The sequence below is a fragment of the Paroedura picta genome, chromosome 5, assembly GCF_049243985.1.
Source record: "Paroedura picta isolate Pp20150507F chromosome 5, Ppicta_v3.0, whole genome shotgun sequence".
Lineage (NCBI taxonomy): Eukaryota > Metazoa > Chordata > Lepidosauria > Squamata > Gekkonidae > Paroedura > Paroedura picta.
Window position 1 is genome coordinate 113,654,869 of NC_135373.1, and position 27,667 is coordinate 113,682,535.

Consider the following 27,667-nt stretch of genomic DNA (forward strand, 5'->3'; position numbering starts at 1 on the left):
GCAGGATCAGCCCTAAGCATCCTAAAGCATCCAATAAAAGTACAGGGCCGAGCCCTGAGGTACCCCGCTACTCACCTCTCTTCAGTCTGATGAAACACCATTGACAACAACACTTTGACAACAACTCTATCTACTGCATTCCCACACTGAGTTCTGGTTCTATACCCATGGGCGGAATTTTTAGATTGATTTTAGAATTTAGATTGATTTTAGAATTAACTGTGATTTTAATTGTATTGGTGAATGTATGTCATTCACTGCCCTAAATTTGCTCCAGCAGACAGGGTGGTCTACAAATTTAAATAAATAAATAAGCATTAAAACATTTTAAATATCCAAATGTCTTGACATTAAAAAATCTCCTCCTGATAATCTGAACGTATAAATGACAATAGTTCTTTGAGCCTTCCTGACTGAAGAGTCTTTTGCCACGAGCCATCATACCTTTCTGTCCACACTTCAGAGGTGGTGTGATAAAATAATCAGAGGGTGAATCATTGCTAATATTTTAAAGCAAATTTACTGTTGATGTAATAAAATTTCTAATTTTATAATAATTCTAAAAATCCACTAACCATTTTATTGATTCTCCCCAGTTTATTTGACATAGGAAAATGTTTGTACACAATAAAAGTTTATATAAATTCATTATTAAAAGAGCAATCAATATCCTAAAATACACAGATTTTCAAAAAGTTGGTAAGTAGAATTCTAAATGGACTCTGATTTTGTTGTGCCACCTCAGACCAACACGGCTACTCACTTGAATTTAACAGTACTTTTAGCTATAGTAAAGAACCTCAAGGAAAAATCTAAAAGTGAAGTTAAAATTCCGATATAAAATTCCCTTTAGTTGTTTAGTTAGATTCCTGCTCAAAGTCATGGAGGTACAAGAGCTGACATCACATTATATCTTTTGGGGAAAAAGAAGCCTCTTAATTGCCTTCCTTTCTGTTTCTGGGCTCCGTGCACTATCTGGGACCCACATATTTGAAGGATTACCTTTCCTTGTATAAACTTGATGTGTCGGCTCTTGTTCTCCGAGCAACTTCTTCTGACAGTTTTCTTTGCCTAACTGAAGTGAGCTTCCTCAGCCAGGTCAAGAACAAAGCCCTGCTTCTTGACCTGTCATTTGAGTAACAAAGTACTAAATTTCTGTAACTCTTGTTGCTTAATTACACATGCATTATTTAAACTTTGCTCTGTGTAGAATCTATGCATATCCAGGGGAATGTTTGAATTTGGTGCTGTCCTTTTCCATATCCCAGAAGGAGGCAGGGTAAGGTTTCAGCGAACAGTGCTGGACTGGCATTAGAAGGATCCATTGCCTGGGAGACCAGGGGAAGTCTGGATTCAGATCAGCTCTATTTTGATCATCTGTTCTACCTTTTCTCCACACTGTTTCCAGATGCCTAGACTTCTATTTCAGAATCATGAAATAACTTTCCCCTTTCCTCTTACCATCATCAAACCTGATTTGCCCTCCCCATTGTAGGTCTTCTATCTTTTATGATACTTTAGGGATTTTATGAATGTATAGCTTTCCGGATCCTTCTCAAAACCTTCAGCTGCCAGTAAATCAGCCAAGCCTTCCAGCTTCTTCCTATTAGCTACTTCATCCCAAATCTTCCCCTGCTTTTTGTTCATGGTTACCCATGCTGCTTCAACAGACGTTGACCTTAGAACGATGCTATCATCAAGGATAGGAGCAGGAATCAAGACTGAATAAAGTGTTCCGGTTTCTTGATGAAGGAAGCTCCTCCACACATTCACACTATACAGTAGAGAATTCCAAAATTATTCTAAAATGCTTTTTCCTTGCTCAGTGGCTAACAGATGTACCATGCTTTTTTGTGTATCATATTGTAAAAGCTAGTTTCTTGGGTACTCCTCCTCCTCTCTTGCTCTAAGATCAGAACAAGACAATGTATGTAGAGTAGCATTCAGCAGATGGAAACAGTGCAATATAGAATGCAGTGGGCACAGTGGGCCCTGGAGGGACAGACCAGATCCAATGGGATGAAATTAATTCAAAAGAAATTCCGTCTAAACGTCTCAGTGGAACAGGCTTCCTCAGGAGGTGGTGGGTTCTCCATCTTTGGAGATTTTTAAACAGAGGCTGGATAGCCATCTGACAGAGAGGCTGATTCTGTGAAGGCAGAGGGGTGGCAGGTACAGTAGATGAGTGATTGGGATGTGAGTGTCCTGCATAGTGCAGGGGGGTGGACTAGATGACCCAGGAGGTCCCTTCCAACTCTGTGATTCTATGATTCTAGGGAGGCAAGACCTGTTGTTTTCCCAGGCACTTGTGGCAAGGGGCCCACTGTAAAATACATTTTAATATATATCATTAAAATAATTATAAAAACGGATTACAGTAATTAAAACAGATTCAGGTGGGTAGCTGTGTTGGTCTGAAGCAGCGGAACAAAATTTGAGTCCAGTGGCCTGGATTCAAACTTTGTTCCAGTAATTAAAACGCTAATTAAAGCAATCATATACATGCCCCCCCCAAAAAAGAAAAAACAAAGTAAAACTACTACAATGGTGGCATTGACCTCAACATACAAAGTGGGGCCTACCAAAAGTTTGTGCACAGGAGAAATTTCCTCTGGTGCCTTAAAGGTATCCAGCAGATATCTTAAGAGGAATTTTCATGACTTTTTCCAGTGGATACTCTTTACCTGGAGAAGGACTGGCAATGATCTCAGCCGGCCGGCAGATTTGCATGGGAGAGAAAAGATCTTCCTTCCAAGGCGCCAATCCCAGGCCATTTGGGAGGAGCTTAAGATCTACAATGGCTTCTAGTTTATCTCCAGGCACAACTCAAAGTGCAAATGTTGAACTTCGAGTACTCGTTAAATAAATTGAGCTTTACAGTCGTCATTTGGATCAGCTGAAGTGTCCAAAGGCAGTCTAATTATAAAGTCATAAGTGTACGCAGTTCCCAATATCCTTTTTCTTTGTCATATACTAGTAGAATCAGCATTACAGAGCAACGGAAGTTAGGAAATTGGAGAGAAGGTGAGCAGTGTGCATGAGACCTATTGCTTTCACTCCGTAGCCTTTCCCGAAGTTAGCCTTTGCGCTAGGGTTGGGGGAGAATGGATGAACAGGGCACCTTCACTCCTTCCTTCAAAAGACACCTTCCCCCCAAATCAGTGAAATGTCATGAGCAGTTCCCTAATAAAGAATAAAGAAAAGATGGGCACAAGACTTCATTAGTTCATCTAAATTACTTTTAGGATAGTGCAAAAGGGAAGAGCTCTTTCTCCCTTTTTTCGTGCCTGTTCAAACGTTTGACAGTTGGTGGTGTTATCTCCTGTCATGCAGAATTGACATAAGAAAGCAGCCTTCACAATCCCTCCCCCCCAAAGTGTTGTGTAGCAACCCTTTTATCGTCTATCACTGACAGGGATGATGGACAGGAATTCTCTGTGCCTCTCTATGCTACTTGTGGTGACCAGGAGAATGGACAGGAAGTATGTCTGCCAGTGGCCCAGACATGTGGATAGTGTCGATGGATAGGTATTTTTCTATGGTTCTCCACGAGGAATTGTGTGGAAAGACAGGAATGCTCTGCCTGCTTATGTCTTATTTGTGAGAGGGGTTGGCTGTTTGTTCCTGATGCTGGTGCAGGGTCCAACCATCAATATTATGAAAACGTCTGACTCTAACGTGGGGGCGCATCCAGACATGCAGAGTTTAACAGTGGTGGTAGAAGCATGCACACGGCGCATTCATACGTACAGTTTTATCACCAGGACCAAGCTCAGGGGAAAACTGATCATGAATCATTGGAGATCATTGGAAGTGGGGCTTTTGATATCAACACCTTGCATCTCCCAGAAGAGTCCTTCAAAGTATTAAAGGATAACTGTGCTTGTTTTTTAAAAATGGATGCATGAGCCCAGTAAGATTTAGAGAAACTGGAAACAGTTCTTTCAGATTGGGGACCACTGACTCATGACCACGGCAAATCGGTATTCGGTATGTTTTTTTCATGAGTTGCAAAGGCAATGAGGAAGCCCTTCTAAAGCCACACTGTGGACAGAAAAAGTCCTTTTAAAAACATGCTTCAGTCTATGCAACTTACTGTGCCTCTCCGGCAATCGTTTTGAAAACGTTTGGTTATACTTAAGCATAGAAGTAGGACAAGACTGCGCTTTTTGTTGAGCCAACTTTGATTATTAATCTACCAGAGCTTAATAGCAGGCACAGATAGTTTTGTTTCTTTAAATAATGTTGCTATCAGCAGTGTTTACATGATGCAGGCGCATTCGTGTACATGCACAGATCTGTTCCTGGGCTCTTGCAGACAGCCTGCGTTAAGCTGACATTGAGCAGTCCCCATCACTTTAGAATCCAGGAATTTGTATCTATTGGTAAGAGGTTTTTCCCCCTCCTCCCTTTTCTAGGAGCAGTTCCTGGAATTGGAGTGGAGGAAAGAGGTTTTTTTCTGTTGAAGTAGGACTCTTTGAAGCTGCCTGCTAGGTTGTAGGGAAGTACAATGGTTGGATTTTTAGAAAATTGAACGCTCATCAGTTTTATGCACTGCCATTTCAGTTAATTTCCAAGCCACTACAAGTATTTCTTGTTGATTGAAAGGAAAAGCTGCATTCTTAGATGAGCGTTGCTGTGCAAGGTCATGGGGTTGTCCTTTGTTGTTGTTTTTGTTGTTGTTACCATTGTTTTGCAAGCAGTTCGTAGGCAGCAGTGGAGCATGAAAAGTGTGCAAGGAACAACAATCTGAAAGTGAGTTTACTTGAAATACATTCCCGGTATGGTAGGAGAATGATCTTACTTAAAGAAACATACATCACACATATTGTCCAGTCATCAACAAGAAACTTCTATCCTCTTCAAAATGTTAAGGTATAGCCAGCCTCCAGTCACATGTTTGTAACTTGTGAGGGCTTTTAACCTTTTGGGCAAGGGCGGCACTGAGCTCCTGGAAAGCTGTTTCTGAGGTTCCTTCAGGAGAGGCAAAATGGGGATCTACTGTGGAAAAGAGGAATCAGCCAAAATTGACACTCCTCCCCTCCAAGAATGTGGATCCTTAAAGCTTTCAGAATGAGTGTTATGACACAGGCATGTAACTATATAAGCTTCATTTCCAGAGGAACAAAACTTGAAATGACTTCCTTGGTAATTTCTACATCTAGACTGGTCAGTGCAATTTTTGCAGATGCCCCCAACCCCTGCCAGTGGCCAGGAGACCTTCCAACCCTAATAAGCCTTTCCCTAATCAGCTGTCGCAACTTGTGATCTACCAAGCCAAGCATAGCCCATCAGCTGCATATTGTACCCTGCTCGGTGTCTGTGGTCTCCCCTCTCCCTTATTTACACACCTGCAATCAAGCACCAGGAGTAGAAAGCTTATCAAGCCTTTTTGCCACCACGCTTGGTGAGTCTCCAACCTGCCATTGGCTATCCAGTAGGGGTGACTGTGCTGAAATCGAAACATTTGAGTCTTGAATTTTCTCATTAGCACAGATTATATTCCTCAAGTGATTATTAAATCCTAACAGTAAATGTTGTCCTTCCTTGGCTTTTCATTCGTATTGGAAATTAATATAGTGTAGCCTCTAAAGACTTTCCATATTTTTATGTATCCTGCCTATCACTGACAGCTGAACTGCATCTTATAACTTCTACCTGAGAGTTAAGCTGTACTTCTCAGTTTTCCTTCAGTTGGCAAAATAACTCATGCTTTGGATCCAAATTGACTATTTTCATTACAGCAATTTCTTATTGCTGGAAAATCCAGATGAGGAAATTGAAATTATAGACAACTTTACTGACACATCATTAATTTTAGTGCTGTTTAGATCCTCTTGCCATGTGTCCTGTTGAATACCTTACTTCAGCAGTTTCTGACACTTTCCTAAAAAGACTAGAAAAGGCACTCGGGTAATAAAAAAAGTTTAAAACTTGATATTGTGTGTGTGTGTGTACATATCAAAAAATTGAAAAATCAATAAAGATAGACTCTACCGAAAAGCTATAAGACCTTCCACTATCCTCAGATTACTTCCAACATAGTGTCACTGTCACATAATACATGTAGCGTCCGGAATAACTAAACATTTTGGCTGTTTTTTGGCCTTTATTCTTTCGTTCTATTGGTAAAATTAAGGGTTTTTTTAATGGGTTTTATATTGTATTTTATGGATTTTATATTGTGAACCGGCCCGGGACAGTTGTGAGGGGCGGTATAAAAATCTAACTATAAATAAAATAAAACATAAGCTATAGCGCTAGGCCTGTGATTTTTTTTAAAAAGGGAATATTTACATTTTTGGTAATATTTTAATGCATTCAGTAATTAATCTAAAGTAGTCTATGAAAATCTGAGTCATTTACCTAGTAGGCCATCACTGAACTATTCGGCACAGTCCAGAGACAAGTAAAGAAAATGACCAAATCAAAAAATTAACATAAAAACCAACAACAAATAATGTAAGAACCATGGGGAAATGACCAAACTACTAATGCATTTCAGATAATGCAACTAGGAATCATAGATGAATGAAATCACTAAACAAAGTAAAGAGAGACGGCAAGTATATAGACAAGTTTAACATATAGACGTTGGAGAGAAGTCATAAAAACAAATAGCAAATGGTTTTTAAATAATATTATAAACAATCGCTGCTCTCTTCATTATATCTTGCACATCTAATTAAAAGTTTTCCAAGTTTTACCCTCTGTCATTAAACTATCTGGCAATGAGTTGAGTGGCTTTTGGATTCAGGAGTGGAAATGAAATAAAGATGGGGCAAAAGCTTAGCTGAAGAGAGATCAGAAAAGCAGAGAGGCTGTTGTTAAAGAAGAAGAATGAGGATATTGAATTGAATATGGGAGGAAGTTTGAGAAAGAAAGAAGAAAGAACACATTCTCCTCCTCTGGCCCTATATACCCCTTTTCATTGATCAAAGAGACCTTACCCAAACCTATTCTTGCTAAGTTGTAAATTTGTTTGCATATCCAATTTTTAAAATTTATGATCCAGTTATTTTCTTCTGAGGGGTCAGTATGACTGGTGTCTTCCAAGAATCCCGCTTCCTAACCAGTCACATTCTCATCAAAGGAACCTTGAGAATTCATCACCAAACACCAGCGCATTCGAGGTCATTAAGTTCAATATAAAACCCACTTGCCTTTTTGCACTGTTCTTCAGTTTTATTGTATCATTAATTATACAGCAAAGATAGGCTGTGCCTGCCTGCTCATTACTCAAACTGCTGAGTTATAACATTTAATAGCCTCTACCCCTTTTCAGAAGTCCCGAGATCACATGGTTAGGTTTCTTCCACTTAAGCAAGATTCTTCTTGCCGGTTGTGGCTTAACATGTAACATGAAATACCCAAGATTCCTGCATACTGCAGTGGTTCTTGGCCTTTGAGCGTTGGATCAATAAGTTGAAAGAAATGCCAATCCCATCTTGGTAATGTTAAAATTATTCACGTATTCTCCTCCATGTGAAGATTTCAAAACAAATTGGCTTAACAGATCATCATGATTTTGTGTGCTTTTTGGTCTGATCTCTGGATCCAATAATCTTTCCAAACAATCAAGGTTCACCAAATATCATCAGTCCTGAAATAAATGCTGGTTGAAGCCAAACTGAATGAGGACTATCGAAATAACTGCACCTTATGGAGTACCACAAGGGGCAGTTCTTACCCTGTGTTATTTAACATTTTCATGTGCCCTCTTGCACAGCTACTCTGAAGATATGTGCTGTGATGTCACCAGTACCCTGATGATACTCAGCTCTATCTTTGGCTAAGTGCCTGGAGGTTGTGACTGGATGGCTCCAGCAGAGCTGTCTAAGGCTTCACTCCAGTGAAGATGGAGATCTGGTGGTTGGGGAAGAAAGGACCAGAAGAGGAAGAGCATCTTCCCTGCATAGGAGGAGTGCAACTAACATCTTCGCATTCTGTCAGGAACTTGGGGGTGGTCTTGATGTTTCCATTACTATGGAGGCTCTGATCATGAACATAGGTCACCAGGTGTTTTAACTTCTGTGCCAGGCAAAGCTACTAGTACTGTACTGCCCTGTCCTATCTGGCCCCGGAAGACCAAGCCACAGTGATCCATGTGATTGGACCACTGTAATGACCTAGAAATTTCAACTGGTACAACATGCGGCTGCACTGGTCCTAACAAGGACCCCTTGGAGGACTCATGTTCGACCTGCCCTCCACCAGTTACATTGGCTTCTGATGGAGTTCTGAATCAAGTTCAAGGTCCTGGTATTAAACTTTAAGGCCTTCATGGTCTGAGCCCTGTGTACCTAGGAGACTGCCTCTCCCCATATGTTCCCCAGAGAACATTACAATCAGCAAATCCAAATCTGCTGGTGATGCCTGGCCCCAAAGAAATCCAACTGGCCTCAATCAGAGCTAGGGTTTTCTTGGCCCCGATTCCTGGTTGGTGGAATGAGCCAGGCCCTGACAGAGCTAGTACAGTTCCACAGGGCCTGGAAAATAGTGCTCTACCACCAGGTCTATGGTTGAGGCCCGGATAAAACAAGAACAACCAAGGGCCTCCCTCCATCTTCACCTCTTACCACCCCTACTGCAGCTCTCCAAATACAACTGGATGATCCCATGCATAGAAAGATCTCCCACCATGGGCCTAAAAAACTGCTGCCAGGCAAGCTAGTGGAAGAGAATAGCCATAGGTAATTTTAAACTGCAATGTTTTAATGTTTTTTTAATTATGTTATATTAAAACTGTAAACCTACCAAGCCTGCCTGCAGGAAAAGGTAAAAAGGTAAAGGTATCCCCTGTGCAAGCACCGAGTCATGTCTGACCCTTGGGGTGACGCCCTCTAGCGTTTTCATGGCAGACTCAATACGGGGTGGTTTGCCAGTGCCTTCCCCAGTCATGACCGTTTACCCCCCAGCAGCAAGCTGGGTACTCATTTTACCGACCTCGGAAGGATGGAAGGCTGAGTCAACCTTGAGCCGGCTGCTGGGATCGAACTCCCAACCTCATGAGCAAAGCTTTCAGGCGGCTGCCTTACCACTCTGCGCCACAAGAGGCTCTTAAGGTAAAGGTATCCCCTGTGCAAGCACCGAGTCATGTCTGACCCTTGGGGTGACGCCCTCTAGCGTTTTCATGGCAGACTCAATACGGGGTGGTTTGCCAGTGCCTTCCCCAGTCATTACCGTTTACCCCCCAGCAAGCTGGGTACTCATTTTACCGACCTCGGAAGGATGGAAGGCTGAGTCGACCTTGAGCCGGCTGCTGGGATTGAACTCCCAGCCTTATGGGCAAAGCTTTCAGACTGCTGCCTTTCCACTCTGCGCCACAAGAGGCTCTGAAAACGCTGGAGGGCCTGCAGGAAGGGGTAGCCTAAAAATCAACATATAATAATAATAATATTAACCATATGTATAGAATTTTATTTGTATTATAAACCAGTTATGTGGCTATATATAAAGCCATACCCTAGTCTGACCTCTGCCTACTTGTTAAAATATAACTTGCTGCAGAGCCGAGAATTAGATTGTGAGTACCACTTCTTCACCCTATAAGATTACCTACAAGATTATTAGTTACTAAAATGCAAATGTCGCTAAAAGGTGATCACTATGAGAGGTCGCCTTGGATTCTGTTTGTATAATCTGGTAACTTAAAGGGACTCTATCCATTTCATTAGTAGAAGTTTCCAGTAAAGTAGTTCTCACATTCCTCTACAGTGTACTGAAATCATAGTGTAGGGTTTTATAAACACTTGATAACCAGACTAATTTCCCATGTCACCATCTCAGTCATTTATTTTGCAAGAGCGTGAAATAGCACGTTTCCAGTTTCAAAGTAATCACATTTGGGTTTCTTCCCAGCTACATTGGTCTATAAAAGAATTGCTCATTGCTAACCCATTTAGATACATGAAGCATGTGATCTTGGGCATTGTAGCACCACATCTAACAGTTGTGGTTAAAAGGTAGGTCAGGTGTTTTCCCTTTATTCCGAGGGCCTGTAAACAAGGGGTGAGAATGTCTACCACTTGTTAGGAAGCCTCTGATGCAACAAGCTGTAATTCAAGATCAAAAGGACATATAACTACCTAAGATGAGTATGTGAGACTCTGGGAGCCTTCATAATAGACAAAGAAGTTATAATTTCCCCCACTTGCAACTGCTCATGTTACTCTTGCCTTTCTTCAACACATTTATTCTTTAATATCAAGTTATCTTTTTTACAGGGGCAGATCTAGATATTCCCCTTAACAATGAGTAGCGCCCTTACATTGAGCACTTATACAACAACTGTAGTTGGATATAGACAATAGGTCCTGGAGCCAGTTTTTCTAGAAATTTGTAATCTTCATATAGGGGGGAAATATATCTATGCCATCCTTTATACAGGACTGGTTGTTTTACTTACCTTGATTTCCCCAAAAAATGCTTTTTATTGTATCACAATGACTTCCTTAGATGTGTGGATGGGCACAGCAGATGTACAGGATGATGGCCAAATTGCAGGATACAGCAAGCAGTTTTCTAGACACAGGCAAACATTATTGCAAGAACGTTAATAGATTTTGATGGGCTACTTCTGAGTGGAAAAAATGGAGACCTAATTTGGACAGATCCTATGATAAAGTGTGGACTGTACAAGGTGTTGATGATGTCAGAAAAATCGCACAGGAATTGGCTGCTCTGACCCTGCTCCAAATGCCTGCGTTCTCATGGCAGATTCATGCATATGACTAATTTAACCACACCTACTTTCAGCCTGTACAGGAGAAATATAAGCCTCAATGAATTTACTTAAGCCCCCAAAGTGATCTTGTGAATTAACCCTCACAACCTGGGGACGTTACCAAAAGTGCAATTGTCTCATCTTCATCTTTGCAGGAATTAGCATTGTGTTCTGTGTATAGGATCATTGTACTCTCTCTTGAACTTTGTAGGGTGTACTCAAGTTGATCGAGGGATCATCTGCATAACAATGACATTTTGTGTTTTCCTTCTATTCGAATTGATTGCTCGGGGTATACTTGAAAAGAAATAATGCTCTGACCAGGATTTTTGAAAACAGTGGAGCGAGTAGTAACTGGAACATCTGACAATGAGCCCCTGTGTATTTTCCTCCCGGGGTTAAAGAGTTCCTTCGCCTTGGACGATTCGTTAAGCATGTTTGTGTTTTCAGTGAAATACTCAGCGCTGGCTAAAAAAATGAAGCGATAGCAACCTGGAGAACTTTGCTGTTTAATTTGCCAAATGGCTGAGTTGCCATGACCATTTTTCACAAGTACGTGCCTCACGTTGGAACTGCATAGATTGTATATTAATGCATTAATAGAAGTTGTTTAGGATGCCTAGCCAAGCCAGAAACTGCAGTGTTCAGATTACACAAAAAAAATGAGATAATATACGCTGAGATCATTGTTTCCAAAGATCTTGAGAGTATGATGAAGAGACAGGAAGTGCAAGTTTGAATATTCCATCTTGATCCAGATCTTTGGTTGACAGAATGATCTGAAAGGACCTTTGTGGCTGAAGCTAGCCATGTTTGGGCTCAGGGGGCTATCTGGGAAGGAGAACCAGGACTATGATCAATCAAAGGGCTTTCTGTGTTTTAGTCAGCTGCCTCTTATCCCGTTTATGCAGTGATTACATTTATTATGCAATGCAATTTTGAGACATTGAAGGAAGTGTAAGCTTAGTTTAATAAGCAAAAGCTTAATACTCTTAGGAGGAACATGTTAAGATATTTTCCTTTTGATTCCATATGACACTAGCATACTGCAGCTGCCATAACCTCCTTCAAACTGTGCCCTTAGCTTGCAGAAGTTAAAATAAACAAATCTGTTGATTTACTGTAAAGTTGTAGCCATGGTTATAAATTATCCAAGTGAGAATCAGAGATGTTCTTATGAAAATGTTCATAGAATTGAATGAAAATGTTCCTACATTTCAAATAAGTTATGGAGGACTTCGATTTTTTTGTAGCATCGTAGCTCATGTAGCCCATATCAGCGTTTTGCCTTAAAGAACCTAACCTTCCAGTTCATGATGGTGGCAGTTTAACACAGTTTTTAACCTTGCAAAACAAATTTGAAATACATTTCATGATTTCTTCTGGGTTTACATTTCTTTTTTTTTTTTTTTTTTTTATAATGATTTTTTTTATTTTCATAAAGATAGAAATATAGTCATCATTTGAGAATATACGACCCCACATTGACTCCACAGTGATATAAACTTTTGCCCAAAACTCTAAGAGCCATGAGTCTAAGAGCCATCCACATTTCCACTACATTAAAAAAAAAAAAAGCCTGTTTAGATATACAAAAGAAAAGTTATTATTAATCAACTTACTTGAGAGATCGTAGACCTCACATTAACTGCTTGATACAATCTGAGAGCTATCCTAGCAGATATTTCTAGGTTTGAGTTAGATGCTTAACATTAAACATTTCTTATAGCACAGTATTAGTTTTGGCCCTGTATCAATACCCTGATAAAGGGAGAGGAAAGTAGGGCTTTGCCTTAAAGATGTACAAAGAAAAAAAATTACAAAAGGATTTCATAATTTCTCCTTATCCTTAATACAGATACATCTACAAACCATTTATACTTGGCCCATTCTAAGAGCCATCCTGACAGGTATAAGTTGAGAGCTTTGCATTTTCTACAGATCAATATGAGCTTTGGCCCTATAACAATACACCAATAAAAAAAATAATAAGAGGGGAAAGCCCCATTTTATATTTCCAACGCTAACGATTATATTACCTATATGCCTACTAAGAAAAAGAAACAAGAGAGAAAAAAGGCACTGCTTCCCCTTTTTCATAAAAATAGCAATATAGGATACAGTATATGTTGTTAATACAGAGAATAATAAGATTTCCAGGTTTAGATTAAATGCTTAACATTAAACATAGAACAATATAAGCTTTCAGTCTTCTATAGCTTCTCCTTATCCTTGGTTCTAATACATCTACAAAACAATTTTTGCTTGACCCATTCTAAGAACCATCCTCAGTGTAGGCTTTAGTCCTAGGACAATTCACTAATAGAAGAAAGAAAAAATAGGGGGGGAGAACCCCATTTTACATTTTCAGCACTAATGATTATATTACCTATATGCCTATAAAAGAAAAGAGACAAAAAAAAAAACAAGAGCGAAAGAGACACTGCTTCCCCTTTTTCATAAAAATGGAAATATAGAATACGGTATAACATTAAACATAAAACAATATGAGCTTTCGGTCTTCTTAAGGGGGTCTCATCTCGAGGCTTGCTACATCTTGTCGTTCCCGTAAAATTATATTCTGTCCCATTGGCCTTTGGCGTAGAAAGTGCAGTTGTACTCTTTCCCGCAAAATATGCATCGATAAATCTTGAGGCCGTTGCACCTCCTGGACTCCAGTATCAATACAATTTTTTCCCCAGAGAGATCCTTTAAATCGGTTACTTTCACTGCAGATCCATATTTCTTTTGATTGATTTTTGTACACTCTTGCTTTGAGATGGCTGTATGTCTTTTTAAAAAGGGTGTCCTTATCTGGGCTGCAGAACTCCGGCATCCCATTTTCCGTCTCCAGAATTTCAGATTTCTCTTCTACTGTTGGTTTTCCACCTTGTTTAGAGCTGTCATCAGCCACTGTTATTGATCCATTATTCCTGTTAAAGACGTCTTCCTTGGCATCTTGGATCTCCTTGAAGATATGAATTTCAGATTTCTCTTCTGCTGTTGGTTTTCCACCTTGTTTAAAGCTGTCATCAGTCACTGTTATTGATCCATCATTCCTATTGAAGACTTCTTCCTTGCCATCTTGGATCTCCTTGGAGATATTTTTGATCAATCCATCTAAGAATACTTTGTAATCTTGGGTTTGTATCTCTATTAGATGAGCCAATCTTTTTAACATAGACATGATTTTGACTTTAAAAAAACCCGGCCCCAAACAATTTTACAAGTGGCCAGTAGAGGTCCTCTGTTTTATCCTCTAATGTTCCGGCACAGGCATGTGACGTATTGAAGCCGGTTAAGGCAGGGATTCTCGTACTGGCACAAAGTTCTCGTGAGATTTTCACATTCACTGCTCTTATCTCTATCTCCGAAAACCAAAACAATTACAATAAGAGCTTTTGCCAATTAATTCGAGTTGATTTGAATCCTTCTTCTGCTTAGTTAGGAGAATTAGCCTGCCTCTTAACGAGGTGGCTTCAGGCAGAGCAGAGTAAGAGGAGGGGGGAAACAAAGGGCTTTGATGCAGGAAGAGAGACGGAGAAAAAAAAAGCGAGAGATACTTGCAGTAAATGATGTTTTGGAACTCAGCCGAAGTCCTCCCCTCAGTTCAAAGCGTTCATTTGTGGTAAATCATCATGTAGGGTTGAAGCAGATACTTTAAGATTAAAGAAAGAAAAGAAAGTCCGAGGTAGAAAATGGCAGTCGTCCTCTGGACCTGGAACGCTGACAGCCTATAATCCAGGGAGATATACTCCCTAAAGGATTGGAGACGGCCCCAAGAACTTCCTGGGTAGAAAGGTGAGGTGAGGTTTGCGTACCCCTCCTCTTTTCTGCCAATTGCTTGCACAATTGACCCCTGTCAGGCTTCAGAGATAGCAGAGCAGATGCCCTGCCACCCTCTCAGGACGACATCTTTAGCCACACCTGGGTTTACATTTCTAATGCAGCTGATGGCATGTGAAGAAAACATGTATTAGTAGGAACAGTGTTAAAGATTCAGTGATAAAGATTCTGTCAATATTTTGTTTTGCTTTGAGGTTCATAATTACTATAGCAACATTGTCAACACAGGGTAGAAGCACCCTTGATTAAACAAGAGGGTTTGATTATTGTGCTATGGAACCATTTAGTTGACCAGAGATGTAAAAGGGGAGGAGTTGATTGCAGTCTGAATGGGGACTGCTAAATAGCTCCCTTGAACTGATTTTTATAATAGAAATAGGACTTTGCATTGCTTGCTAATTTGAATAATTAGCAGTTGTGCATATGTAGTAAAAAGCCCCTTCTGAAAAGTAGCTAGGCTTTACACCAGGAGTTTGAACTTACAGGTACATATTTTTTCAGCCAGCCATGGAGTTCTCAGCCTCAGGCATTTAAGACAGCACGGGCATAACTGTGTTAGTCATTTGTTTCCCACAGGATTTAGTGGTTAGACCACATGTTGTGGGTGTGTGAGGGAGATAGAGGGGAGAGAGAAAATGCAATTGAAGGGGGAATAATGGTGCAGGAATGCTTATCTAAGGGAATCTCAGCAAAATTACAGAATACAGTTTCAGGAAAATATCCTCAATTATATAATGCATTTTCCCTTTCCATTTACAGCAAACATACCTTGGTGTAGGCGTTAAGAGCAGCGGCCTCTAATCTGGAGAGCCAGGTTTGATTCCCCAGACTTCCACATACAGCCAGCTGGGTGACCTTGGGCTTCTCACAGTCCCACTAGATCAGTTCTGCCAGAGTTCTTTCAGCCCCACCTCCCTCACAGGGTGTCTGTTGCAGGGAGAGGAAGGGAAGGCGATTGTTACCCGCTTTGAGACTCCTTCAACTAGTGAAAAGCAAGGTCTAAAAACCAACCTCCTTCTCTGCAGTTCTAAATGCAAATATAATTTTTATTTCTTCATTTATACCCACATTTTCTCCAGTGAAGATCTAAAACAGTTTACATCATTCTCTCTCTCTCTCTCATTTTATCCTCAGAGCAACCCTGTAAGGTAGGTTATATTGAATATGTGTATGACCAAGGTTATCAAGGAAGCCTTCTCGGCAGAGTAGGGATTTGAACCACACTCTAGTTTAACCACTACACAACATTGGTTGTTGAATTGTATATTCAGTTTCGCCACTCATATGTCAAACCCCTTAACTCATTTGTAGTGTGGCGATCAGAGGAACTGATTTAAGAGAAATATACACCTTTGAATATTATCTATTGTCCCAGTTCAGCATTGGACCCTTCTGTTTGTATCACATGCTAGGTATATTAATAAACCCAGATCTCTGTACCAGTCACTCCTACCCACCAGTTTTCATCACTATAGCAATCAATGTAATTCTTAGCATGGCCTTATCTGAGGATACTTAAAGCTGGAGATTGGAGCCATGAAGAGACAATACAGATCTTTCTGCAACCTGAAAAATGCCCCGGGTTTGCAGGAAATGAAAATATGAAAAGAAAAACAACTGGGGGGGGAGCGGGTTAAGACTCCAGAATGATAGAAGCAGTGCTCATAGCTTTAAGAAACACATGTGGTCAGAGGCCATTGCTAGGTAATCACTACAATATTGCCAGGAATCAAGTATTAGTTTCTATAAAATAAGGGGCGGGGGAATTTCCAGGGCTGCTATGGCTTTTCTGCAAGGACTCACTGGTGCCAGATCTGCTAATTTTCATACCGCTCACACACTAAAAGGCAGTATAGTGTAAGGGTTAGAATTTCAAACAAAGATCTGGGAGAGCCTGGTTCAAATCACCACTCTACCATGGAAGCTCATGGGTGAACTTCAGCCAGTTACACATTCTCAGCCTAACTTACTTTACAGGGTTGTTATCAAGATAAAATGGAAGAGAGGAGACTGATGTCAGCTGCTTTTGGTTCCCATTGTGCAAAAAGGCAGGATCTAAATTAAATAATATAACTGAAAGGGAGGGATCAAAAGGTGGCTGGGGGGAGAGAAGGAAGCTGGGGGAAGGTGCAGGTATAGAAGTTACCAGGAGAGGTGAAAGGGAAAATAATGTGGGAAGGAAATTCAGGGAAATGTGAATAACCCTCTCAAGTACTTACAAGTTCCCAACCTCCCAACTGGACCCAGCCTTGTGGATGACACCACACAACTAATCTATGGAGGCTGCTAGGGGAAGGGAAGGAAGGAAAGCTGAAGGTAATGATGTGGATAAATGGAAGCTTGTTATTGGGCGGGAAGAAGAGAAGGAAGTAGAAAAATGGGAAATGGTATCAAGGCTTTCAGAGGAAGTAAAGAGGAAATACTTGAGGAGGGGGAAATGAGACATCCCCTGCAACTCCCTGTGGCTCCTCAATAATTTTGTACATTGTCATCACATCTTCATAATTTGATTTTTTAATCAATTCTTTGCCTTTAGTAGGTGTTCCCATATGAAGTCTGTTTCTCAAGTGATTTTAAGTTGGAATTCAGTCTTGTGTGCTGGTAACCTGTTTATGGCAGGAAATTTAAATTTATTTTCTACTTTTTAATAGACGCAAAATCGCATGAAATTGATGGCAGATAACTATGATGATGACCACCTCAAATCGTCATCTCATTCCAACCAAACTAATCATAAACCCTCCCCAGATCAGGTAAGAGCTTTCGTTTTAAAGTAATCTTTGCTTGTTATTTTTTGATGTTTGTAGTATCTGGGAACAAGCGACTCTTCCAAACTGGAATTAGAAGAATGAGTTTGCTGAGTAGATCACATAGATTTCTTTAATCGTGTATAAATAATTAAATCACCTGATGTTACTATTTCTGAAGTATTGTTCTGGAATAGGGTGGGTGTCCTGACTTTCTTCCAGTGATTCATACGATGAGTGTGCCACACTCTGATTTAAATCTTCAGCCTTGTTGCTTGGTTGTAAGGGAGAAATTGTCTTCCTTCCCCATGATGAAAGCCCAGCCTTTGTGGTAAAGGACAACGCACTGTTCCCTCACAAATTCAATGAAGCTTGACTTAAAAGGGAATCAATTTATACTTTCCAGTGTACCGCCTGCCTTCACTAACTACACCACGACATGCTTCAGAGCTGTCAGAAGGCTTTGCAAATCCTGTAGGTAGTACCAGAGCCAACTGATTAGAAAAAATTTCACTTTCAATGTTTCCCAATTTAGTGAAAATATTAATAGATATTGCTTGGTTACTCCCTGGCACATGAAAGGAAACAGCCTGAAACATCAGCATATTTTGGGTTTGGAGGGAGTATATCCTTAACCCATTTACATTATGAATCTATGTAACAGAATGTTTATGATGAGAGGGGGATGTTGAAAATGCTTGAAATTCTCCGTTGATACAAAAAAAAATTGTTTCTGCTCCTTTTAAAGAAGATATTGGGAGAAGAAGACGGGGGCCACAGTGCCAGTGGATGTGCTGGAAAGACAAAGTGCCACAGTAAAAAGTGAAATAATGGGCATTTCACTTATAAATTTGCTTTCCCCAGCACTTCCTACTGTATTTTCAAATTAAGTATGAGCCAGTCAGTAGATTGAATCTTCCAAGCATTTCTTTGGAGATCTCGGCCTCAACATTTGTCATGGTGAAGCAGCAACATTAATGTTATAGATAAAAGCTGTGCCCTCCAGTTCTCATTTTCTGAGATAATAGAATGGTCTTTGTTTTGCACACAGAAAAGGGGGGAAAGCATTTACATAACGTGTAAGTGATATCTTGCTCAAAGTTAGGCAGTGATCGTATGAGACTCAGGGTACAGTCAGCCATAGAAACATTTGGATATAGTGGCAGATTGCATCTTATTTCAGCACATTTAAAGTATGATAAATTGACAGTTTGAGGCATTCAGGGATGAATACAATGATTTCAAGATATTTGAAAGCTTCAGAATAGCCAATGCAAGGAACCGGAAGCTTCTTTTTCCTACCACTAGAACGCTATTCTTGTGTGTGGTTTAAATACTAACTAATTCTTTATTTCATTCCCATGCTGCTCTGGGGCTTTTCCCCCCCTTGTCTTCTCTCAACCAATAGGATGAGGAGGAGGGTATTTGGGCATAGCCAATCAGCTGCTCTTAGTTCAGCCATTTTGTTCAGAACGGTGAGAATCGGCTTTCTTTACCAGTAGAAAAGTTTCCCGTGGTCACTCTTGCATCTTGCTTCTTTGTGATTCTTGAGGTTTGGGTGTCTTTTCCTTTCCCTTTCTAATGTGGCCTTTGCATGTAGATGTTTTCCCCAATTGTTTGTGCAATTTTTTTTTAACCTCTGTTAGAACTTGTTACTGTTCTGTGTAGCATTGTGGGGATAAGCTCCCGGAGCATGAGATTGAATTAATATGCTAAGCAACAGCATGATTCAAGTTGGGTCAGGAAATGTGTCCTCTGCCATGGAGAGGTACAGTTTAACCATAGGAACAAATACTTGCAGTCAGAAAACACTTATGACAAAGTTATATGCTCTAAATTTTTTGTTTAAAAATCAGATAAGAAACAAGAGGTAATTTTCCCACTGTTTAGGTTCCAAGATTGGAACACCATGATCCGTGATGTTGACATTGCTGCAGGATTGACCAATTTAACTTTAAACAATTAATGCAACAGAAGAGAGAAGGTTAATAGTAACTTGATGGAAGAAATAACTCCAACTTCTCTGCACACATTCTGCCTGATGGTCTTGTTAAATATCTATTGATGCATTGTTCAGATCCCTCATTCCAATTATCTGGCAAACGTTATCCAGCCGTGACAGGATAAAACTTTTAATTTCACAACCTGGAGGCCGAATTGGAAATTCCTTTTTTTTGGGGGGGGAAAGTGATTTAATTCATGCTCATTGGTGATCTCATACCCCTTTGGAGTTGCTTCTCTGCCATGTCTGTGTGTTTGTATATGGTGCTAAGCTGTTCAAGATGATTAAGAAGAATGTAAGTATTTTGTAGAAGAACGCCAACAAGGGTAAGATGAGGTAAGTTGATGGGAAAATGAGGAATTCACTCAAAGTAGGGGCTGTTCAGGCTGATTTTCATCATAAAACGATGGCAGATATTGATCAAAGGGGACTACATATTAATTCACCACGCACGGAGAATAGGATATTATGAGAAAATGCATACTTGTTCTAGTCTCCAGACACAACTTGTCATTCTGTCAGTAGAGTGTGAATGGATTGTTCTTGTTTGTGCTACCAGACCTGATCATTGTTGTTTTGTCCTGTTACTATGGAAAACCAAACTGCCACAGCAGATAAATAAATAGGTGACGACATCCTGGGGCATTAGGGACTGTTTACCACTCCTTTGCTGAGATCTAAGTCTTACATCTGAAATCATAAGAAGGGAGTAGAAGGGTAAGCCAAGGCTGACGCAAGGAAGGGTTAGAAGAAAAGCAGGATATGAAAGTGAGGGATGGACTCCTTTACTGCTTGAAAAATTGGAAACGTTTATCTCACTAGCATACAAATGCAAAGTATGTGAAATATTAATATTCATATCCAGAACTTTGCCTGCCACCCTTTTAGCATCAAGAATTGAGTTGCCCAGGGCCTTGATCTATATATGTATTTATAGCCCATCTTTCTGTTCAGAAAGGACATGCAAGCATCTAAAAGCCAGTTTGGTGCAGTGATTAGGAGTGCTGACTTCTAATCTGGCATGCCAGGTTCGATTCTGCACTCCCCGCATGCAACCAGCTGGGTGAACTTGGGCTCGCCACAGCACTGATAAAACTGTTCTGACCAAGCAGTGATATCAGGGCTCTCTCAGCCTCACCTCCCTCACAGGGTGTCTGTTGTGGGGAGAGGAAAGGGAAGGCGAATGTAAGCCCCTTTGAGCCTCCTTCGGGTAGAGAAAAGTGACATATAAGAACCAGCTCTTCTTCTTCAGTAATATCAGGGCTCCCTCAGCCTCACCTCCCTCACAGGGTGTCTGTTGTGGGGAGAGGAAAGGGAAGGCGACTGTAAGCCACTTTGAGACTCCTTCAGGTAGAGAAAAGCGGCATAGAAGAACCAACTCTTCTTCTTCTTCTAAAAGGTGTAAACATCAAATGGTCAAACAGCATTTCATGAAATAACACCAGGTTGTTGCAGTTTGAGCAATTGGGAGATGGGGCTGAACAGATGGAAGAGCTCCATCCTTCGTAGTAAAATGTCTCCAGTCAAAATGCAGCTCAGCCCCAGGTTAAGCCCTTTTGTTAGGGATTCAGCAGGCTAGTGCTAAGCAGAATCTAGGTCTTCCATTGCACTGGTTTTATCTTTGAGACCGAGCCAAAGGTCTAAAGAGGAAAGGGCTTACTCCTTCAATGTAGCACATCCAAGGTGAGGCTTCTTAATGGATAAACCATAACATTACATCTAACTCTAGAGTTCCAGGCTACGCATGTATGTTGGAGGAGCCAAGAATTAACATGCTGGATCCAAACTTTATACTTCCTGTGCCCATAGGACGCAGAAGTTATTGCTAGTAGAAAGGATGGGAATTGCAGAGAGGACAGTGAGCCTGTGGAGGTGTTTCTGCAATTGTTACTGTAACTTGGATTAGTTGTCATACCCAACTCTGGATGTTCTCGTCCTGCTATTACTCCTGTCAGGGATGCCTGCTGTTAGGGCATGATGGTAATTATTGTCCATGGACTTCTGGAGAGCCACAGTTTGGCCACCTCTGACATGGGCCCTTTCGCCCTTCTTTTTGAACTCTTCCTTTCCTCTGTAGAGCCATTGAAAGGCTTTAATGTAATAGGTGCCATTATCACATAATCTCCTTGGAAGTCACTCTTTGGAAGCAGCTCATGTGTGCCAGTGCCAGCCCCTAGAGTCATGGATATGCATGTTTCGAGAGCAAAACATTTGGGTTTGGGTGTAAATTCCTGGAATTAAAATCTGGAAGTGAATTGTGTGCTTGTTAGAGCAGCTCAGGGTGTCCAAGAATGTGGGCCCCGGCATGCATAATAATCCAATTTTCTAAGAAGTGATTTTTTGGCAGGGTTTAATTAATATAAAAAACAAGTGCAAAAAGTTCCCATGTGAATGTTACTTATATATCTACAGAAGCAATGGCTGAATATTTCAAAACAGCAGACGTCAAAAATCTTCTGTTTGTAAAGAATGCCCAAGATGAATTAAAAATAAAATTATAATCACAGTTATATTGAAATTTGCTGCCAGCAATGTATGTCTGTGTCATAGTAGCCCTGTGGTTATCCCAACCTTTCGGTGGAATGTAGTTTTAAGTACTCCCTGGGAAAAAGAATAGCAGAAAACCGCAGCAATAAACTCATCTGCATTCACAATATTAAATGTCCAAGTAAAGAATGAAAAACACGATGCACGTCAAGGGATGTTGTTAATGCATTCTGCAGCAGCTACAACCCCTGGCCAATCAAAGTTAATGCCTGAGAAAATTATGCTGCTGAAGTCCAGCATCAAAGTTAGCGGCGTCAGGTTGTTTGCATGTGAATTAAGAAGCAGAGAGTCACATTGTTCTCCCCAGTTACTGATGATGTAGTCCTGGTTTTCTCCAGGGAAGTCCCAGGTGCATGTTGTTTTTTGAGGCATTGCAGTGTTGGATGGAGGCACTGGATTGTGAGACTTTGCTAACCCCAGAGTAGGGAATGTTGGACCTAATCATTTAGCGTTACCCCTTTTCTTTACTCTTGTTCTTTCAAAGCTCTTGCCTGGGTTCATTCTGGACATTGAATTTCACCCCCAGCCATGGCTAATAAACCCTGTGATTACAGAATCTGGGGTGGATTAAAAGGAAAACCAGTCCTGTTATCACTGTCCACTGTCTGCATTGCTTTGAATTGTATTCTTGTATATTGAGTAAAAGCGGGCAAAGAATGGTGATGAATCCAGAAACCTGTAGCATATCCATGTCATGAAAACCACAGGGTGACTTCTTTGACTTTTCCCAAACACAGAAAGTAGGAGTCTACATAGTGACTGGATATAGTTTTTAAGCAGAGTTCATGATGTGCCATGGTTCACTTAAAATGTGATTTATGCAACAAACTCAGGTTCGACTTACCAGGTATAACATAACCCAATTATGCTTAAACCTCAGTTTTGCTACTTCTTGTCTTTCTCGCACCTCTCTCCTTCCTCCCTGTACTGCCTTGTCTGTGGCCAGGCAGGCCTGAGATATCGTGTTCCTCAAAAGAAAACCCTGTAGCTTCTGAATTCAGAGGCCACAATTAATGCAAGCGATGATTAACAAGCCATCTTGAAACCTCATTTGGACTCAGTTTGGACAACGCAGGATCAGCCCAAAGCATCCTAAAGCATCCAAGAAAAGTGTGTATCCAACCTTTGCTTGAAGACTTCCAGTGAGGGGGAGCTCACCACCTCCTTAGGCAGCCTATTCCTAAGGAGGTGGTGAGCTCCCCCTCACTGGAAGTCTTCAAGCAAAGGTTGGATACACACTTTTCTTGGATGCTTTAGGATGCTTAGGGCTAATCCTGCATTGAGCAGGGGGTTGGACTAGATGGCCTGTATGGCCCCTTCCAACTCTATGATTCTATGATTCTATGATTCTATGACCTAGTTGGCTGGATAATCTGCATTTAGACATCAAGGATAGCAAGGTCATTCCACTTTTATGTACCTTCTGAAAGATTTCAAATAATAGTTAAAAGATTATTTAATACTCGGTGTAGTAGAGAGAAATATTAACTAACAGTTCCATAATCTGGGGTGGACATGGCTCAATTTTAATAGTTTGCAGAGTTTGAGTCCAGTGGTAGCTTTAAGACTAACAAAGTTTAAATCTGAGCATAATCTTTTGTCTGCATGCACACTTCATCAGATACATGCAGAATTAAACTTTGTTGGTTTTGAAGGTGCCACTGGATTCAAGCTTCGTTCTGCTGCTTCATTAAATCATAGAGTTGGAAGGGGCCATCGAGTCCAGTGCTGACTCAACCTAAAGCATCCATGATAAGTATCTGTCCACCTGCTGAAAGACCACCAGTGAGGGGGAGCTCGCTACATCCACTACTAAACTACTCTGACTGATTTTTCTCCCCCTGATATCTAGTTCAGTGGTCCCCAACCTTTCTGAGGTTGGGGACCGGCAGGGCATTGGGGTGCGGCCCGCGGCCCGCGCGGGCCACGCCCACGCATCGTGCCGCGCCCGCGCATCAGGCCGCGCCCACACGGGCGCGGCCGGCCCTGATTCCCTCTCCCCACCCTCCCGCAGTAAGAAGCTTCCCGGGCCGCAAGCTTGCGGCTTGGGAAGTTTTTTACTGCGGGGGGGCGGGGAGAGGGAGCCGCGGCCCGGCGCCATGGCCTTCACGGCCCGGCACCAGGCCGCGGCCCGCAGGTTGGGGACCACTGATCTAGTTGATACCGTTCTACACGGAGTTTAAACCCAGGATTGTGGGTCCTGTTCTTTGCTGCCAACAGGAACCGTTCCCTGTCCTCCTCCAAGGGACAACCTTTTAGCCTGAGAAATCAGCTTCAGACCAACACAGCTACCCACCCGAATGCATACCCCACAGTTTTTCAGAACAGCAATCTAACATTAATTCCCAGTATTTTAATATTCAGACTGATTCAAATAAGTCTAACATTAAAATATCGTACTAGATAGTCTGTAAATACAAATTTCACTAAAACTGTGCCCACTAATAAATCATGCAATTACATAGACCAGTGGTCCCCAAACTTTTTTTGGCGTGGCCGCGCCCGCGCATCGCACATGCACGGCGGGCCCTGATTCCCTCTCTCTCCCCCCCCCCGCAGTAAGAAGCTTCCCGGGCCGCAAGCTTGCGGGGGGGCGGGGAGAGGGAATCGCGGCCCAGCGCCCTGGCCTTCGCGGCCTGGCACCGGGCCGCAGACCGCAGGTTGGGGACCACTGACATAGACTTCATAAAGAATGGTTTATTGTTTCTAAGGAGCTCTCAGTATGATAGGTTTGCAAGAGGTCTTTTCTAGCAGAAGGTTCAGGCTTATTCTTCATATATGTTGTTGAATCATGCACACTATAGATCTTCCGTATTCCAACAGCTGCTACCATATGCTGCCCCAGATTGATTGTTGCATCCAAATAACAGTACCTAGGTCATAAACCTAGATTATGAACCTAGTTTGAAAGCAATTTCTAAATCCAGGAAAGCTTCCAGGCTCCTAAGTGCAGTGGTGTATACAGCCTCCCCCCCCCCCTTGCTGACCCACTACCACTCCCAGTAGTCACAGGGGAAGGAAGGGTCATGTTACTTCTGGTTAAACCCAGAAGTGACAAATGGTGGCTCTAAGAATCACCACAAACTCTGTGGGTAAAACCATAAAAGAGAAAGTTGTAACTCTTTTTCAAAAATGACAGTAATAGGTTGGTTGGTAGTAGATTTTTGTGGATTCTTTAATCTGGGTTAAAGAATAGTTTGTATGCATGTAAGTTCCGGAGTGATCACAACACAATGGGGTTTTATTCTTTCCTGACCCCGTTCCCAACTGTCATTGTAATAGTGTGACCTCTGCAGAGGTAGCTTAATCTATTGAATGCTGTGGATGGATGCGACTAAATTCTAGTTCTACTGCAAAGTAAATGTCCATTACTGTTAGTTATTAAATCTGAAATAATATTCTGAATTGGCTCATTTTACCTAACAGTTTTATCTGTTCATTGCAGTCTGTCCTCCCTTTTTCACCCTGCCCATGGCCAAATGTGCCAACTAGTCTTCAAAGCTAATATTCCACTGGCCAAGCTTTTCATCAAATTTAATGTACAGTTCCACCATTTAGAGCAGGGGTAGTCAAACTGCGGCCCTCCAGATGTCCATGGACTACAATTCCCATAAGCCCCTGCCAGCATTTGTAGTCCATGGACATCTGGAGGGCCGCAGTTTGACTACCCCAGATTTAGAGCATTGTGACCTTCCTGTTATCCAGTTATCCAGTTCTCAAGTTGCATTTTATTTCATTTTGGTTGTTTGTAATCCTGTGCTAGTTAATTGAAGGGTAGCTATCCATCCTGAAACAATACAGTGATGAAATAATCCTAGAATCACAGAATCATAGAGTTGGAAGGGGCCGTACAGGCCATCTAGTCCAACACCCTGCTCAACGCAGGATCAGCTCAAAGCATCCTAAAGCATCAAGAAAAGTGTGTATCCAACCTTTGCTTGAAGACTGCCAGTGAGGGAGAGTTCACCACCTCCTTAGGCAGCCTATTCCACTGCTGAACTACTCTGACTATGAAATTTTTTTTCTGATATCTAGCCTATATTGTTGTAATGCTAGCACAAAACTTGTTACATTTTTCTTCCTGGCATCTGCAGGAATTGTGCAGACTTTGATTATGGAGTAGGTAAACAAATTTAATTGAGGTGTGGTGTTATAGTCCAGTACCTTAGTACTATTTTGCAGTCCTAGAGTGTAGTTAAACTTCAAAGTTGAGAATTGTTTATTTCCATAATTTACATGTTAGTATAATGGTTCTATTAATTTTATTGTTGTCCTTTGAATTCTAGATGCCTGTAATGGTTTTACTAATTCTGTTGTCTCTTTTATCACGTGTTACAGTACCATAGTCCTGTATTACACTCATAGAGCCAGCTTAGTGTAGTGGTTAAAAGCAGTGACTTCTAATCTGGTGAGCCAGGTTTGATTCCCCAGCTGTCTGACCTTGGGCTCATCACACTCCTGTTAGAGCTGTTCTCACAGAGAAGTTCTGTCAGAGCTCTCTCAGTCCCACCTACCTCACAGGATGTCTGTTGCAGGGAGAGGAAGGGAAGACTCCTTCTGGTAGTGAAAAATGGGATATAAAACCCAACTCCTCTTCTTTGTAGATCAAGAATTCCCCCCAAAATTAAACACTTGATTAGGAATATTACAGAGTATGTATTCTAATGTCAGACAAATTTGAAAGAAAGCCTTGAGTTGTTTTTAGTCAGAACAGTTGATGTTAACTCTGATGTTCTTTTCATGCAAAGATGAATTCCACCCCAAATCCTTTATATTTAGATCTGGATATTATCATAACTGTGTGGTTGTGAAGCATGGCTGATGGTTTATTTGTATTGGTGTAATGGTCTAAACTTGAGAAAGGCTTATAAATTAACATGTTCTTTAGTGAGATCATAAAAATGCTTGCCTTTATTCTGTAAGCTTGACCTCGGAGATCTGAAGACTTAAAAGAGCACAGGAGAACTCAAGTTATCAATATATGATAATCAGCATCACAATCTGTAGTTTAGGAGAACAAATGTTTGTTTTACAGCATTTATTACCCCACTTCCGCCCACTCACCCACCCGCTGGAGAAAAATGCCAATTCAAACAATTAAAGTAAGCAAACCAAAACAAATATTTAATGTGCATTAAATATTCTGAACTAGTTTGGGATCCACTGAGCTGGCCCATCAAGGCCACAGGCTTTGAATGGTGGGACAAGAGCCCTTTGGCTCACATTTCTTGCCATACCCACGCTTCACTTACCTCCAAGAGGAAGTCAACAAAAGCTCCGTAGGCTGTTATGCAGCTGGCAGCCATCTTCCCACAATTCTCCTTCCTTGTTCTTCCTGAATGCTGGTTCAGTTTATCAGTTAACCCACAACCTTGTCATTGTGTTGCATGCTGGAAAAGAACTGAAAAATGAACGACTTTTGCTTTCAAAGCGCATGGAGGTGTGGTTGTTGTTTTTTTATGTTGGAACCAAGAGGCCACAGTGTCGTCAGCCCCACGCTGCATGTTGCTTGCCCTCTCAGTAACGGAAGCCAATGTTTAAGTGAGCTCTCTTGACTATATAGAAGCCTAGCCTCTGGGTGGTAATCCCTTTCCATCGGGAAGGAGGTAACAGATAAACAAATGGATTTAGGAGTGGAAAAACAAATACTTAAAGTGGATGCAAGGTTTGGCTCTATGAGAAAGAGGCACATGTGCGAGACACCAGTGGGCATTCTCAGTTTCTTTTTTCAGTGTTTTTCTCAAGGTTTCAACCTTTGGACATCCAGAGGACCTTGTCAGGGTAAATGGAAAGAGCCCC

The 27,667-nt window shown here is 41.3% G+C and overlaps 1 protein-coding gene across 22 annotated transcripts in view; it reads left to right on the forward strand.

Annotated features, from left to right (window-relative positions):
• ERC1 (ELKS/RAB6-interacting/CAST family member 1) overlaps positions 1–27,667 on the forward strand; it is a 216,196-nt gene that overhangs the window by 161,256 nt on the left and 27,273 nt on the right. For 16 of the 22 annotated variants that reach the window (XR_013231416.1, XM_077340007.1, XM_077340011.1 and 13 more), the window contains one exon: positions 17,224–17,325. Coding sequence is in view for 21 of the 22 variants with exons in the window: in XM_077340007.1 (XP_077196122.1) it covers positions 17,224–17,325 (102 nt within the window). In the remaining variant the exon portion in view is untranslated. Of the gene's footprint in view, positions 1–17,223; positions 17,326–18,727; positions 18,795–27,667 lie in introns of all 22 variants that reach the window. The other 6 variants (XM_077340022.1, XM_077340023.1, XM_077340026.1 and 3 more) reach the window with 1 other exon arrangement.